The sequence below is a fragment of the Chiloscyllium plagiosum genome, unplaced genomic scaffold, assembly GCF_037043375.1.
Source record: "Chiloscyllium plagiosum isolate Xiang-an unplaced genomic scaffold, Cpla_swu_hap1 HiC_scaffold_30, whole genome shotgun sequence".
Classification (NCBI taxonomy): Eukaryota; Metazoa; Chordata; class Chondrichthyes; order Orectolobiformes; family Hemiscylliidae; genus Chiloscyllium; species Chiloscyllium plagiosum.
The window spans coordinates 37,343,007-37,361,123 of NW_028270168.1; the positions used below are offsets into that span (position 1 = coordinate 37,343,007).

Here is an 18,117-nt window from a genome sequence, read left to right on the forward strand (position 1 = left end):
CCTTTCCTTGGCTAAAACTGAAGAGGTCTAGTTGAGGAGCTTTTTTCAATATTTAAAGTTCTAGAGACTCCCTATTAGCTGGTGGATAAGGTTGCTCCTGGCAGTGAATAATCATCTTTACAGGGTCAGGAAGTGCTTTTTTTTAAACCCATCTATGGTCAGAAACTCAAGTGAGGTAGCAATCTTTTCCTAATAACCTTTCATAGCTGTGCTAGCACAGAACACTGATATATTCCTCAAATTTCATTTTATTGTCTAATCAGTGTGCATCAAGAAATAACAGAACTTGGCCATTGAGGTCAAGGACATATTCACTGTATAGTGAGTGCATGGTCAATCAAATGGTGTTCTCAACCTCACTTTCATCCTTATTGAGCACACTCTACTAGCAAGAATGATAATATAATACACTGCATGAAAGCAGAGCGAAGAGCATTAAGATCATGGATGTTTTTGTTTCCCAGAACATCTGACAACTCTCTCTTGGCCACATACCTTCAGTCCCAATGAAGGACCTTTGCCCGAAACATCGATTTTCCTGCTCCGCGGATGCTGCCTGCCTGTTGTGCTTTTCTAGCACCACTTTAATGTAGACTTCCAACACATACTGTCATGTGCTGGTGAGGAGTGTGCTCTTCCAGTCAAACAAAATTTTATAATGTCATATTACGTGGATTGCATATAGAATGTAAACTTACATTTATATGGATGTTTAATATAAATTAGCTTCAGTAAAGTAAAAGCATTTTTGCTGTTTAACATCTTAGTGAACTGTTGGTTGTGGGAATAGAAGATAGGGAACTTCTGTAATTTATTATAAGCTTAAGACATACTGCTTTTTCAAGAAAAGAAAAGTCTTGTTTCTACTGATTTATATTTGTTTTAATTCTGACAAGTGTTGGACAGTAATTACTTTGTGAAGTGTGTGCATTTCCCTGTTCGAAAGAGTTGATGATACATAGCAGAGAGCTGAAGCTTCACATTTGAAATTGCACATGAGCAATAATCCACGAAAATAAAAACAGCTGGCCAGACATAACAGCAGATGGCAACAAAAAAAAAAGTTGGAGAGGATGGGACAGCTGATCAAGTTAATATGTATTGCAAGCCAGGAAAGGAAAGATAGGGCTTGCATTAAAGCAAGGGGTCTGTATGTTATCGATAAAAGAAAGATAGAAACCAAGTAATTTTAAACTAATAAATGTTGATTGGCTATGTACACTATTTACAAGCTGTTACACCTCCCCCATACCCTGCTAACCCCACTGCCAACTCCTTAATAGATAAGTTTGAACTTTAAACATTGTGCAACCTGAGGTATTTTCCCTGTTTTTCACTTTAGACTGAGGCTGAGGAGACATTTCCTGTAATGAGGTCTGATTTTGAGCCATACAACTTAGAAACAAACCCTTTGGGCCAACTCATTCATATTGAACTGGTTTCCTGAACTGAACTAGTGCCATTTGTCTGCATTTGGCCCTTCTCCCTCTAAATATTTCCCATCCATGTACCTGTCCAAATGTTGTAATTGTACTCACCTCTATTACTTGGTCTGGCAGCTTGTTCCACATATGTATCACCCTCTGTATGAAAACATTGCCACTCAGGTCCCTTTGAAATCTTTCCCTTCTTACCTTAAATCTATGCCCTTTAGTTTTAGGCTCCCTCACCCTGGGAAAAATGACCATGGCTATTTACTTTATCTATGGCCTTATCCAGCCTCTCCTTATAACTCAAACTCTCCAGTCTTGGTAGCATCTTTGTAAATCATTTCTGCACCCTTTCCAGCTTAATAACACATACCTTTAGCAGGGCAATTAAAATTGTACACAGTACTTCAAATGTGGCCTTCCTAATGCCTTGGACTGTTGTGATATGATGTCTCAACTCCTGTACTCACTGCTCTAACCAATAAAGGCACCATGCCAAATTCCTTTTTTTCACCATCCTACCTGTGACACCACTTTCAAGGAACTATATACTTGCACCCGAAGGTCTCTCTGTTTGACAAAACTTCCCAGGACGCTACTATTAACTATATAAGTCCTGCCGTGATTTGCCTTACCAAAATGCAGCACTTCACATTTATCTAAATTAAACTCCATTAGCCACTCTCAGCTCATTGACCCAACTGATCAAAGACCTCCTCGTAATTTTAGATAACCTTCTTCACTGTCCACTATACCACCAATTTTGATGTCATCTGCAAACTTACTGACTGTGCCTCCATATCATCATTCAAATCATTCATATAAATGACAAACAAAAGTGAACCCACTACAGCTCCATGTGGAACACTGCTGGTCAGAGGCCTCCAGTCCAGAAAACCCTCCATCACCACCCTTTGTCTCTGTCAGTCAAGCCAATTTTGTATCCAATTCATTCTAAATCCTATGTGATCTAACTTTACTAATTAGTCTACCATGCGGAAACATCTTAAACAACATCTACCTTTCTGCCTTCATCAGTTTTTTTCGGATACTTCCTCAAAAACCTCAATAATGTTTGTGAGACACGATTTCCCTCCCACAAAACTATGCTGACTATCTCTAATCAGTTCTTACCTCTCCGAATGCATGTAAATCTTAACTTTTAGAATCACCTCGAACAACGTACACACCACCGATGTCTGGCTGACAGGTCTATAGTTCCCACGCTTGTCCTTGCAGTCTTTCACAAATAAAGACATGACATTAGCCATCCTCTAGTCCTCTGGCATCTCACCTGTGGTTTCAGATGTTAAAAGTATTTCTGCTAGAGGCCTCACAGTTTCTTCCTTAACTTCCCACAATGTCCTGTTGAATAACTGTTCTCTATTGTACCCCAATTTATTCGACTAATTTTGTTCTTCCCAAAAATTCTGATTCTTGATCCATTCAAGGTAAAAGGCCATTTGTTAGTACAAGCTCAACCTTTCCACTATGAAACATCTTGACGTAATATGTGTGAAGACAATGATTTTTTTTTACAACTCTCCCTAGCAGTTTATTCAAGCATTCATGATGTATTTTACACCTAATCTTGTGGTTTAGGCTTCTTTTCTGTCATCCTACCCCTATCAGTTCTTACTGCCTGGATTGTTATACATTGACTGACTTTGCTAAATGTACTTCCAGCAATGAAAACCTCACTGTAGGCTGTTTTCTAAGAAACAATTCAGCTGCCGGTAATGGCATGGTGTGTGTTACGACAAATAAACAAAACAGTTGACAGTTTGTGATTCAACGACACCTGACAATTCTTTCAGTTTGTATCAGGCATTTGTTCAATCATTGTACTCTTCACAAATAGTAATGTGCAGCCTGATTCTCCATTCAAAGTAGATGATAGATTGGAACTCTAAAATGTCTTTAGCATTCATGGTCATTAAATTTGAAAATTCTTCGGAATAAAACTGAGGATCTTCTTCAACGATTCATTCAATGGATACAATATAGTTACCAAATTTGGTATTAATATACTATAATAATATTAATCTGAAATCAGAAATATTCTGAGGCTATGGGTGCATTTCTTATTGCTCAAATCGGACACTGGGATAGTATGTAACCAATGTTTGTTGATTCCGTGGCCCAAATATTCCACAGTATTTTAAAACATTTCACAATTGACAGTCTTTGCTCAAACTCCATGTTGTTGCAAACTTTGGAGCACGTTCTTCAGGCTGTTATCATGGATCTGCCTTGTTAGATTAGTTGATTAGATTCCCTACAGTGTGGAAACAGGCCCTTCGGCCCAACAAGTCCACACTGACCCTCTGAAGAGTAACCCATCCAGACCCATTCCCCTCTGACTAATGCATCTAACACTACGGGCAACTTAACATGGCCAATTCACCTGACCTGCACATCTTTGGACTGTGGGAGGAAACTGGAGCACCCAGATGAAACCCATGCAGACACGGGGAGAATGTGCAAACTCCACACAGACAGTCGCCCAAGGCTGGAAATGAACCTGGGACCCTGGTGCTGTAAGGCAGCAGTGCTAACTACTTGACCAATGTGCCACCCTGCTGGAGCTGAAATAAGTCTGCCATCCAAGTAACAAGCTACTTCCTGAATTCCTTGCAAACTTCAGTTCATTACACCTTGAAAACAATCACTCAGTTGAGGAAACACTAAATGGTAGTCCATGAAACTGAAATAATAGGATTAATAGTCAAATATAGATTTGACACATAATCCAATTTAAATTCCAGATATTCACTTGTCAGATCTAATTTTGAAAAAGATCTGACCTTCTCACAACAGCAAAGAGATGCTCAACATTTGGAAAAATTTGAAATATGTACTAATACTTAATTTACTGTTACTTCTTTAATCCCACATCATGCTATACTATCATTTATCTTTGGTACTTTTGAGGCCACACCGGAGAAGTGTGTACAGTTTTGGTCTCCTTACTTGCGAAAGGATGTACTGGCAGTGAAACAGGTGTAGAGGAGGTTCACTAGGATGATTCCGGAGTTGTGGGGGTTGGCTTCTGAGGAGAGACTGAGTAGATTGGGATTATATTCATTGGAATTCAGAAGATTGAGGGAGAATCTTATAGAAACATATAAAATTATGAAGGGAATAGGTAAAATAGAAATAGAAAGGATGTTTCCACTGGCAGGTAAAACTAGGACAAGAGGGCATCGCCTCAAGGTTAGAGGGAGCAGATATAGGACCGAATTGAGGAGGTACTTCACCACCCAGAGTGTTGTTAATCCCTGGAAGTAGCTGACGCTACTTCAGTAAACATTTTTAAAGCTTACGTCTTTTTTTTTTAAAGAGTAAAGGAATTAAGGGATACGGTGAGATCCCGGGTAAGTGGATCTGAGTCCACAAAAAGATCAGCCATGATCTTATGGAATGGCAGAGCAGACTCGAAGGCCTACTCCTGCTCCTCGTTCTTGTGTTCTTATGTACTACCACTATGGGTACACACCAATTAACCTATTCAGTTTTTTTGCCATAATGACCTCCTTCAGTTTTGTCAGCTTTTGCTCTATTTTCTCCCTTAGAGCATAAATCTCTGGAACCAGTCTGCAGAAAACTGATCTGGCATTCCTTTGATTATATATTGGTCTTACATCCTTGCTGTGGGTGGCCACTTTCATTAAGCACACAAAGGAATTTGGTGATCACACCACCTTGCAGTGAATATTGCTTCTAAGCAGAATTTAAAGCTTCATTGGAAGATTACCATACAGCATTGCTGCACAATGATTTTTCTGAACTTGCTTCATTCACTCTGCTCACGAATAGATAGACTGCAGTTGAAAGTGCCACAGATCAATTTGTGTAAGCTGGGAACATCACCACCTGCAGTTCCCTTCCAAACCACTTACTATCCTCACTTGGAAATGTATCACTGTTCCTTCATTGTCAAGAGGTCAAAATCCTGAAACTCCCTTCCTAACAGCATCGTGTGCCTAGCTACAGAAAATGGACTCCAGTAGTTTGAATATGCAGCTCATCACGACCTTCTCAACAGTAACGAGGACATAGAATTCACAGAATCACAGCATCCAGTAGAGTAGTGGGCATTTGGAACAAGGCCATTTGGCCTATCAAGTCTGTACTGACCCTGCAAAAGCATCCCACTCAAACCTAGCCACCCACCACCCAACCCAAATCCTCATAACCTCGCATTTACCATGGTTCATCGATCTGGCCTGAATATCCCCGGACAGTATGGGTAATTTAGCATGGCTATTCCACCTAATCTGTGTATCCTTGGAGTGTGGGAGGAAGCCATAGCACCTATCAGAAACCCACACAGTCACAGGGAGGACATGCAAATTCCAGACAGACTGTCACTCAGTCCCTGTCCCTGAGAGGCAGCAGTGCGAACCACTGAGCCACTGTGCCACTCCAAGTAATTGCTGGAAATTTTCACAAGCAGCTAACTTGCCCACTCTCTGTTTGATAGCAGCCATTTTCGATCCACAAGTCCAGTTTTAAAGCAAGCTGAATTTTAACAAGATATATTTTGTTACTAAAATAATCTCTCTGTTCATGACTTCTGGGCATGGTACTTGGATTATGCTGGCCTGTGAATTTTAACTGGACATCCATGATCTTCTTATTGTATGGATCTCAACTGGCCATTCATCAATCTAATGCCATTCGACAACTATTTGCAGTGATTGTTATTTCCCTCAAACATTATTAGCTCCATGTAGCTTCTTTGCAATTATTGAAAAGGGGGTGTTCTCAGACATGTGGGCATGGAAGAGGTTTTCAGATTGCATTCTTGGCCTCAAAAGTCTCACAAAAACAGATGAAAAACTGTTGGTCGCCCTATTAGAAAGGTCCTTAAAAGCCCTTCAGCATCGAAAGGTGGATAGGTGGCAGCAAGCTAAGTCTCCCAGTTGATAACCAGACAAAGAGCCAAAGATAACCAGATAATAAGACAAAAAGCATGCAATGCCTGACATGACTTGTCTCTTTGTTCAAGAGAGGCAACTGAATACTTGAATATCGCATACATTTATGGGCCAGCATTTGGTCAGGAATATTTTCCTTTTCCTTTCACCCACTGATTGATTAACAGCCAGATTATCAGGATATTATGAGCATGACCTTATATTAGCACATGTGCACCAAATGTCTCTTCCAGTCACCCAGTAATAACTGTTGATGCACCTATATTTTAAAGGTCAATCCATCCACATGCACAAACAGCCTTTCTTGGACGATTGAATTTTAAAAACTATTTCTCAGCACAAAAAAAACTCACTCCTCGACTGGCTTTACAGCAAACTTGTGCAAAACAAGATTAGGAGAAAGTGAGGACTGCAGATGCTGGAGCTCAGAGTCCAGAGTGTAGTGTTGGAAAAGCTCAGCAGGTCAGGCAGCATCTGAGGAGCGGGAGAATCGACGTTTCGGGCATAAGCCCTTCCTAATGAAGGGCTTCCGCCTGAAATGTCGATTCTACTGCTCCTCAGATGCTGCCTGACCTGCTGTGCTTTTCCAGCACTGCACTCAAGCCAATATTAGTTTGGCTAGCCACATCTATATTCCTACCCCGTCATCAAATGTGATATCCTTACAAGGACTGACTAAAGCACCATGCAACATATGGAGAATCACCCCAAATTAAACTGGTTTATTCTGGTACATATGTATATAGTAATAGACACAAGAGGGTGCTATTACAACAAGGCTCATTGTTAAGGAATTATACCCAAACCACCCCTGTCACATTCGAGGTACACGATCTCTGACACTACTTTATGTGCTTTAAAAAATAGGATAATAATTGTTAACCCCCTGTATTACAGATTTCAGAGGAAATAAAGAGAAACTGACAGTGAAGATGAATGAAGAGGGCATGGGACTTTCTATCATAAAAAAGGTTTTGTCGCCTTTCTATTAACTTCAAAGTTTAACTTTAAAATGCTCAAATTAAGATGAATATAACAATGCTCCTTCATCTTAATGCTCAAAAACTTGGCTGAGATTTGCCAAGCAGCTCGTGTTTTTCTCCCTATCCCTCCAAATCTCCCACCCACATGCATTTCTGTCCAAAAAATACTTTGAAATTTGTCCTCTTACCTTGCTTCTGTTAAATTTGAGAAACAAATATTTTGGAAGTTAATAAAAATATTCAAATAATTCAGTTCATGGAAAGCTGCTAATACAGCTTTAAAAGGTGACAAGTTATCAGACGACTCAAGCTGTGCTCAGTTAACAGAAATACAAAGTGAACAGGATTGTAACTCTCAAGCCCAGTATGTGTAAGAACTTTAAATTCAAACAAATGAAATAACTGGAACACACTAACTATAAATCAATGGACAAAAGTAAGCATAATTTTATGAAATCTGATAGCTGCCAATTTAATCTTATTTAAAACATTAGATTTGACAGTGAAAATTTCTGTTACAGAGGAAATGTATTTTTTTTTGTCTCAGGAAGCATTTTGTGTGATTGTGGAGAGAAAGATAATGCAATATCACTGACTTACATGACGGATAATCAATCATTAAAGTCCTGATGTCTAACATTGCAGCTTCACAATGTACATTTGTAGATGATTGTAATGGGCAATTGTGGTTGCTAACATTGACACTTCCATAAGAAATGCTTGCAAAATAGGCTTCAATAAACTCCTTGACCTATACAAGAATTTTATCTTGTAGATTTTCGGTAAATACTTGCAAGAGTCTGTATTAATGTAAATTGATGAGAACATAGTGGTGTTGAAACCGTTTGTGAAGATGTACTATTGAGTCAGAATGAGAGGTCATAAAGAGCAGAGCAGTTTTCAACAAGAAAATGTTGAGATAATTGGCTGCTATAATGTTAAAATTCAAGCGACAGCTTGTCTGGGGTACATATTAAAAGTGATGAAGCTTTTATTTAATAGCTATTTAAAAACTGCTTTTAGTGGGGAAAAAAATACATTTTCTTCTCATGGAGTTGGTAATGTATTCACAAGTCGAACCACTTAAAATTCCATGCATTAATTTTCAGGCGTTCACATACGTTATGCAATTGAATAATGACGCTTGTACTGATAGATGTTTGATTTTAAAGGATGGTGTTGCCATGGTAGTATGTTTCAAGATTTTCTGATTTAATTATTTGTACAAATGACAGGACGAGTGGAGCACTACTAATGAAATATTTCCATTATAAATATAGGGAAGGTAAATCAACCTCATCTCTCAGATACATACAAACATACAAGAAGCAATTGGCTGTTCAGCCCTTTGAGCCTACACCACCGTTCAATGAGGTCATGGCAGACCTAACTGTAAACCACATTTCTGTCTACAACCGATAAACTTCCATCTTGTCAGTAATCGAGAAACTATCTCCTTCTTTTCACCTACCAATTAACCAGGAAACAAGGAAAGGGTTAAAGATAGGAAAAGCTGTTATAAAAGTATGAACTGGATTTTAGTGGCAGAGGTAAATCTCTGACATCAGGGCATACACTAGGCAGCACAGCACCGATGATATTTTTGAGGTTATTCAAATTGGCAGCCAGCAATTAGAGCCAGCCAGTTAGTTGACGTGAGCAAAGGTGCAGAAAACGTATTGGATTGGGCTAGGCTGACAATATTGCTCAAAAGCAGACAATAACAGTTCTAAAGCCAGAACTCCTGGAGGAAACTAACAGAAACTCCTTGCAACTGAGGAGATCAGGAAATGGAGGAGGCAGTACAAGAGTTGTTCCAGGATTTTCTGTTGCCTCCATGGAAATGTTCCTCCTGGCAGTTAGGGTTCAGAGGGAAAGTCTTTTTCCTTCAAGTTTGAAATAGGAGGCTGGCTTGTGAGATGCAAATGGCATGATGCAATAAAGCAGAGGACCTGAATATCTGTGGCATGGCCCTAATATATATACATATGGCTGCAGTGTCAACATTAGATCAACGACCTGATATGTTCCTGCAAGGAGACTGTAACACATAATATTAAGATAGGACACAGAAGGAGGCTATTTGGCCCTTCATGCCTACACTGGCTGTTATCTTGTGCCAATCTTCTGCCTTTACCCAATTTTCCTGCAAACTAGTATTGTCCAGATAATCATCCAATCACCTCTTGAATGCCTCAATGTTGGTATTCGTGATTCTCAAATTTCCCTGATGCACATCTCACTGTAACATTGTCTTGATGTCTTCACCACAGTCCACCAAGTCAGCCAATCCATGCAAACTTTTATCTTTAGATGTGACTTTGTCCTTTCTGTTTAAAGCTTCTCCCATTTGTAACATCAAATTTTTCAAAATGCAGAACATCATCTTGATACATAAGACCTTTGCTGAGGTATATTGGAGGACTCCACCTATGTATCTTCAGTAGTCCTATCTGGTCAATTGTCACTTGAGTTGCCATATGGCTGCTGCTGTATTACCCCCTCTGCATCCAGGCTGGAGTTCTGTATGGACAAATCTTCAGTGGATAACCCACTGGCAATACATAATTTATCCTTGATGGCAAATCAGGAAATCGGGAACTGCTTTAGTATGAAGGTATTTTTAACACGTTTTTGGGAACCTTGCACAGACCTGAAGGTGCAATTTGCAGTAGAACAGGTGTACATCACCTTGATAAAGACTGTGGCATGATCTATGGAAGTGTTAATGGTCACTGCTAGTTTGAGGCTGGATGGGTACAGGGCACATGATGATATGAGTCAGCATTAATGGAACATGGCAAGTATAGGGGGTATCAAGTGGTGTAAACAAAGATGATTAGTGGTTTCTTTGGGTTAATTGCATTTTCTGTTATTAAATGTCATTATACCGACAACGCACCAAGACAAGCCGTCTATCCAGCCTGCCTCTGGAGCCAGTGGCCTCCACACCTAGAGAGAATCTATTCTGTGAGGAACTAACCATATCAAAATAAAAATCTCAACTTCCGGTTCACTTCCCGTTAGGTTTGGTTGCAGTTCTGTGAAGTGTCCTGAATCTGCAAATCCAGGCCTGTATCATAACTTTATGGATGTTATTCTGATTACAAAAGCAGTGTCAATTTAAGTAAAGATTGAAGATTTTAAATTTCAAAAAGTGATTTTCAGGATGTGAACATAGATGGCAAGGTTGGCAGTTATTGTTCAATCTTCATTGGCCACAGAGATTGTGTTGACTTGTTTGGCCACTACAGTTAAGAGTCAATCAAACTGGATTGCACATTGTTCGCACTGCATGTAAATATAACAATTTTTCCCCTCAAAGGTCATTAGCCACCTATTTGGATGTTTATAACATTTGCATAACTTCACCACTACGTTTTCTTAGTATCATCTGCTTACATTCCAGATCTTTGAAACTAAATTAAAAATCTACATTTTGATATTGAGTTGAAATCACATTACTTGGATTATTAACTACCATTCTACCATAACCCATACTATACTGAATGCATTCAAACATGGTTACATGCAAAATGTTCAAAAATACCTGTCAAATGTTATTTTTATGGGATATCCTGGTTGAGCTTCAATCACCCACACACAGTTCAGGGAATCCTTGTAAAATCCTGGCCATCCTGGAGATAATATCATGCCAGTTGGAGCAGTAAGGTGACCTCCACAAGGTGCTGTGAGGAAACAAATACAGAATGGCATTCAGTTTGGGAACTCACATTCAGGTGGTTCACTTAGAATTCTAGATTCTATCACTTATTTTTGAGATGCAGCTTGAATTTTAACACACAGTAAGCTGTATCTAGAGCACAGAAACTGGAGTAAGCTGTTGTCTGCATTTATTCTAAGCTGGTATAATCTAAATCAGCGATTATGCAGGTGGGACCCAGGTTCGATTCCAGCTTCAGGCACCTGTCCGTGTGTAGCTTGCACATTCTCCCTGTGTCTGTGTGGGTTTCCTCTGGGTGCTCTGGTTTCCTCTCATAGTCCAAAGATGTGCAGGTTAGGTGAATTGGCCAAGGGCTAATTTGTCCATAGTGTTCAGCAATGTGTAGGTTGGTGCATTAGTTAGGAGTAAATATAAGATAATAGGGTAGGGGAATGATCTGTGAGATAAAGTGAGGGCTGCAGATGCTGGAGATCAGAGCTGAAAATGTGTTGCTGGAAAAGCGCAGCAGGTCAGGCAGCATCCAAGGAACAGGAGAATCGACGTTTCAGGCATAAGCCCTTCTTCAGGAATGAGGAAAGTGTGTCCAGCAGGCTAAGATAAAAGGTAGGGAGGAGGGACTTGGGGGAGGGGCTTTGGAAATGCGATAGGTGGAGGGAGGTCAAGGTGAGGGTGATAGGCCGGAGTGGGGTGGGGGCAGAGAGGTCAGGAAGAAGATTGCAGGTTAGGAAGGCGGTGCTGAGTTCGAGGGATTTGACTGAGACAAGGTGGGGGGAGGGGAAATGAGGAAACTGGAGAAATCTGAGTTCATCCCTTGTGGTTGGAGGGTTCCCAGGCAGAAGATGAGGTGCTCTTCCTCCAACCGTCGTGTTGCCATGGTCTGGCGATGGAGGAGTCCAAGGACCTGCATGTCCTTGGTGGAGTGGGAGGGGGAGTTAAAGTGTTGGGCTACGGGGTGGTTGGGTGGGTTGGTTGGTCCGGGTGTCCTAGAGGTGTCCTCTCACTTTCTCCAAACCAAAGGAGTAGCCATGGGCACCTGCATGGGGCCCAGCTATGCCTGCCTCTTGGTAGGATATGTGGAACAGTCCATCTTCCGCAGCTACACTGGCACCACCCCCCACCTTTTCCTCCGCTACATCGATGACTGTATCGGCGCTGCCTCGTGCTCCCACGAGGAGGTTGAACAGTTCATCCACTTTACCAACACCTTCCACCCCCAACCTTAAATTCACCTGGACCGTCTCAGACTCCTCCCTCCCCTTCCTAAACCTTTCCATTTCTATCTCGGGTGACCGAATCGACACAGACATCTACTATAAACCGACCGACTCCCACAGCTACCTAGACTATACCTCCTCCCACCCTGCCCCCTGTAAAAACGCCATCCCATATTCCCAATTCCTTCGTCTCCGCCGCATCTGCTCCCAGGAGGACCAGTTCCAAAACCGTATAACCCAGATGGCCTCCTTCTTCAAGGACTGCAATTTCCCGTCAGACGTAGTTGACGATGCCCTCCACCGCATCTCTTCCACTTCCTGCTCCTCCGCCCTTGAGCCCCGCCCCTCCAACCACCACCAGGACAGAACCCCACTGGTCCTCACCCACCACCCCACCAACCTCCATGTACAACGTATCATCCACCGTCATTTCCGCCACCTCCAAACGGGCCCCACCACCAGTGAGATGTTTCCCTCCCCTCCCCTATCAGCGTTCCGAAAAGACCACTCCCTCCGTGACTCCCTCGTCAGGTCCACACCCCCCCACCAACCCAACCTCCCGGCACCTTCCCCTGCAACCGCAAGAAATGCAAAACTTGCGCCCACACCTCCCCCCTTACTTCCCTCCAAGGCCCCAAGGGATCCTTCCATATCTGCCACAAATTCACCTGCACCTCCACACACATCATCTATTGCATCCGCTGCACCTGATGTGGCCTCCTCTATATTAGGGAGACAGGCCGCCTACTTGCGGAACGTTTCAGAGAACACCTCTGGGACACCAGGACCAACCAACCCAACCACCCCGTAGCCCAACACTTTAACTCCCCCTCCCACTCCACCAAGGACATGCAGGTTCTTGGACTCCTCCATCGCCAGACCATGGCAACACGACGGTTGGAGGAAGAGCGCCTCATCTTCTGCCTGGGAACCCTCCAACCACAAGGGATGAACGCAGATTTCTCCAGTTTCCTCATTTCCCCTCCCCCCACCTTGTCTCAGTCAAATCCCTCGAACTCAGCACCGCCTTCCTAACCTGCAATCTTCTTCCTGACCTCTCTGCCCCCACCCCACTCCGGCCTATCACCCTCACCTTGACCTCCCTCCACCTATCGCATTTCCAAAGCCCCTCCCCCAAGTCCCTCCTCCCTACCTTTTATCTTAGCCTGCTGGACACACTTTCCTCATTCCTGAAGAAGGGCTTATGCCTGAAACGTCGATTCTCCTGTTCCTTGGATGCTGCCTGACCTGCTGCGCTTTTCCAGCAACACATTTTCAGTAGGGGAATGATCTGGGTGGATTACTCTTTGGAAGGTCAGTGTGGACTAGTTGGGCTGAAGGGCCTGTTTCCACACTATAGGGATTCCATGATTCTTTGAATATAAGTATTCTTCATTTACTTTTATGCTTGAGTGTGCAGGTAAATTTGGGTTGCTCTTTGACAGTGTAGCTATCAGGGAGCACTGTATAAAATAATTCTTAGTATCAGCAGAATCCAGTCTACCATTGATTACTACCTGTTAGTTTACAACCTTTCAACTTCATTCATGCAATTACTAAGAATGGTTGCAGTACTTTTGTATGATATGAGTGGGAAGACATAGAAGCAACTGATAACAAAGAACAATAGAAATGTATTAATGGATGATAATGTATAATTGTATTTTTTCATATAAAATATACAAGTCTGGTGTTCACAAGCTTCACAAGATATGTATTATATCGAAATGTTCGAACCTGAACTCTCACTGCAAATGACCTCACTTCAGCCAATTAGGATTGTAGACAAATATATGTATTTGACCAAACTCAAATCATTTTAAAATCCCTAATCAAAATAAGCTCATACATTCTGCATTTTTTTATCTACATGCTCAGAAATGTTATTGCACAGCTCTGGAGCATTTAACACTTGAACCCAGGCATCCTGGCTCTGAAGGAGGAACACTACCACTGCACCATGAGAACTCTCCCAGTGCATATAATCTCACAGCGAGCATTAGAAGTATTTTATAATCAACTTGCTTGAACATGTGATGACATACCTCTGGGTAGGTAGGACTTTGAATCTGGACCTCCTGGTCCAGAGAAAGGGACACTGCCATTGTGCCACAATAACCCACCACCAGTACTAATTGCCACCAGACAATGATGTCCAATGCTTGCAGTACAAGAAATCACATTTAGACTACTTGATTAGTCAAGAACTTCATAGCTACACATTCCTGGTTGTCCAATTATGTTGCCCATTCACTTTTGTTTCATGAAACTCATTTAACCATCAAATACAAGATTCGCCATACTGTGAAACCATTCCGAAGGAATATTGTTGAGTTCTAGATCCTCATCTAAATTATATCTACCATTGGACTACCAGTCAAATGCTGATGGTTTAACATTTAACATTTAACATGCATAAATACTCTTGACCCATTTCTGGTGAAGGCCTTAAGCCCAAAACATCGATTCTCCTGCTCCTCGGATGCTGCTTGGCCTTCAGTGCTTTACCAGCACCACACTTTTTGACTCTGATCTCCAGCATCTGCAGTCCTCACTTTCTCCAAGTAAGCTAACAGTGTGCTGCCAGAAGATAAGTCGTCTAATACCTAAGTCCTGGTAGCTCAGTTGAATACATCAATGTTGCTCAACATGTGAAGCAGTACAGTCTGATCAGCTTTGTATTTCTGAAGTGTAATGTGCTTCATAGTCAGTCCTTTTTAGGATGCCTGAAAATGTACACAATCCTTCAAACTACTGGCCACTTTGCTGATATTAACATCATAGCTGTTCATGAATTCAACTGGAGTCATTTTAAAACCAACTGCTTTCGTGCGAGTCAATGCTGCAATTTATTCCATGAATTGCAATTATTTCTTGGTAAGAATTCAATAGAGACCACTTACAATGACTTTGAATCAACAAAACTTCCATTATCTCAATCTTACAATGTTTGTGAATGGATAAATCATCTCTTATCACTTCCTACCTGGAGTGAAAATTTCAGTTCTAATTTTCTGTTGTTTAACTCAAAAGAACAGTAGGAGCATTGCTGAGAAATGCATATAGCTCATTTGTTTAATATTATTCGTATACCAATTTAAATGATGCAAAAATCCATTCCAGTTAATTTGCAGCAAACTACAGTCACCAGATTGTAGTTTTATTTTTACCTTTTGAAAATTCATTCCTGGGGCATTGATTTCACTGGCAAAATGCATATTTATTATCTATGTTTAAATGCTCTGAATTGGCAGTGGTCACACTCGCAATACTGATAGGGAAGGAGTTGCAAGATTTTGTCACAAGTATATTTTGTGCAGGTCATGTCTTTTAATTTTTCTATATTTTTGATCGTGGACTGAAATGGGAACAAGAACAGTTTTAAAATCGAAGGATTATTGAAGGATTAATTCAATTTTAAAAGCAATTTACCTGCTACTTATTATAAGTCCTACTTATACAGCTGTTAGTTCAAGCAGTGGAGAAAATCTACTTACAGACAAGCTGGAACTCAGGTTGCTGTATGAATGGAATTTTGGCCAACAACATGTAGCTGATTGGTCTGTGAAATGCTAACTAGTTATAAATAACAAGCTGTCTGACTTGCCAACAATTTTATGATTGGATCAAGGGAGGTATTGCTTGGGGGTATGAATGTTCAGGTTAGAAGCTGTCAGACCTCTGGAAGGGAAGAAGTTGTTTTTGTTCTTTAGTTAAAAGGCATCTCAGGCCTGAAGGCAGCCAGTTTATTTATCCTCATCACTTACTGTAAGCTGTGAGTTGTAATTAATACGTTGAGATCTTTATAAGTGTGAACCTGTCATCTTGTGCCTCCAGCAAAGGACCTAAAGAAATGTTCTGATCAATTAAAAGATCATCTCAGCAAACCCCGTGGACAGAGACCACTGAACTGCCTTCTCAATCTATCTCTCTGCTCATAACACCCATGTAGCTTTTCTGTCAGTGAGTGAGTTAGAGAGAGAGAAAGAGAGAGAATGTGTGTGTGTTTGTGTGTGTGTGAGAGAGAGAGAGTGTATGTGTATTTGCATGTGAGAGAGAGAGACTGAGCGAGAGAGAGAGAGAGTGTATATGTATGTGTCTTTGCATGTGACAGAGAGAGTGTGTGTGCGAGAGTGAGGATGTATGTGAGAGAGAATGTGTGTGTGTGTGAGAGAATGTGTGTATATGTGAAAGAGAGTGAGAGTGTGTGTGTATGTGAGAGAGAGAGTAAGTGTGGATATGTGAGAGGTTGTGTGTGTATGTATGAGAATGTGTGTGTGTATGAGAGTATGTGTGTGTGAGAGTGGAAGTGTGTGAGAGAGAGTGTATGTGTGAGAGAGTGAGTGTGTGCATGTGAGCGTGCAGGCACATGTGGGTGGATGGGGATTTTTATAATTTGTTTCGAGATTTGTCAACAGTTTGTATTTTTTATCCGCAGCTATGATTCTTTTTAAATATGTGCTTTCTGTCAGCTTATGTCTTAAATTGGGTAAACTGGAGAATTCTAGATACCAAGACAGAATTGTGAGGCTTGGTTTCCAAAGCACTACCCAGTGAGGCACAGTTTCCTGGAAAATGCATGATTTGGATTTGGGGGTGTCAGCATCTCCACTCCTTCAGAGCATAACATTAGGAAGATGTTGGTGAAGAAGCTTTAGTGATTTTTTAAAAATTCATTCATGGGATGATGGTGTCACAAACTAGGCAGCATTCATTGCCCATTCCTAATAACTTAGAGGGCTGTTAAAAGTCAACCCCATTGCTGTGGGTCTGGAGTAGGTAAGGATGACCATGTAAAAATAACAGTCTCCTTCCCTCAAGGACATTCGAATCATAGAGATGCACAGAATGGAAACAGATCCTTTGGTCCAAATTGTCCAGGTATCCTAAATTAATCTAGTCCCATTTGCCAGCTGAACCAGATGGCTTTTTTTGACAATCATCTGTAAACTCTTAATTCCAGATTAATTTTGAAATTGAATTTTTCTTTTTAATCCTGCCATTTGCCATGATGGGATTTAACCCAGAATTATCTGGGTTTCTGAATTAACAGTCCAGCAATAACACCACTGGGCCATCACCTCTTCTCATCTTTTGCTGCAGTGCATCTTGTAATCCTACATACTGCAATCACATGGCAACAGCAATACAAAGGGTTAATGCATGGATTGGGTGGTGGATGGGGTGCGTTGTCCAATATTGAATTGAATTTGATTGCTGTAGAAACTGCTCTTATTCAAATAATTGGAGGAGAAGCAACCAGCTTCAGAGCCTGTTGTTGTGGATGAAGCAAAGGCTGTGGTAATTCAGGATGCGAATAAGTTAACACAGATTGCTCAGCTTCTAATCTGCTCTTTCAGCCATTATATTTACGTGGCTGGCCAGTGAATTTTCTGGTCAATAATGACACCAGGATAGGATGGTGCAGTTTTGACAGTGGTAATGCTATTGTGTGCCAAAGGAAAATGGATTACTTCTCTCCTCTTTACCTGACGTTTGGGTGATACAAATGTTACTTGCTATTTATCAGCATTCCCTTGCTGCATACATTCATGGTCTGCTTTATTATATGGAGAATTGTGATAGGTGTTGTGCACTGTGCAGGCATCAGTGAACATCCACACTCCTGACCTTATCATAAAGCAGCTGAGGATAGTTGACCGAGGGCAGAAACATGTGGAATATATGTTGTAGTATAATGTATGCATGCATTGTCAAGTTGCCTTCACAATACTGATTAAATAACATCACATTTCAGCAACCTGATTAAATAACATGAATTTTCAGCACATTGAGAAAACTATTCTGTGATCGCAATCTCTTTTTATCAAAACATGAGCACCAGCATAGTTAATTTAAATA

The 18,117-nt window shown here is 41.1% G+C and overlaps 1 protein-coding gene across 1 annotated transcript in view; it reads right to left on the bottom strand.

Moving 5' to 3' along the window:
- The window catches only part of LOC122563724 (CUB and sushi domain-containing protein 2), a 616,258-nt gene that overhangs the window by 405,772 nt on the left and 192,369 nt on the right, over window positions 1-18,117 (bottom strand). Inside the window, exon 11 of the mRNA XM_087976898.1 lies at window positions 10,907-11,045. Coding sequence (XP_087833024.1) covers window positions 10,907-11,045 — 139 coding nt within the window. The remainder of the gene's footprint in view (window positions 1-10,906; window positions 11,046-18,117) is intronic.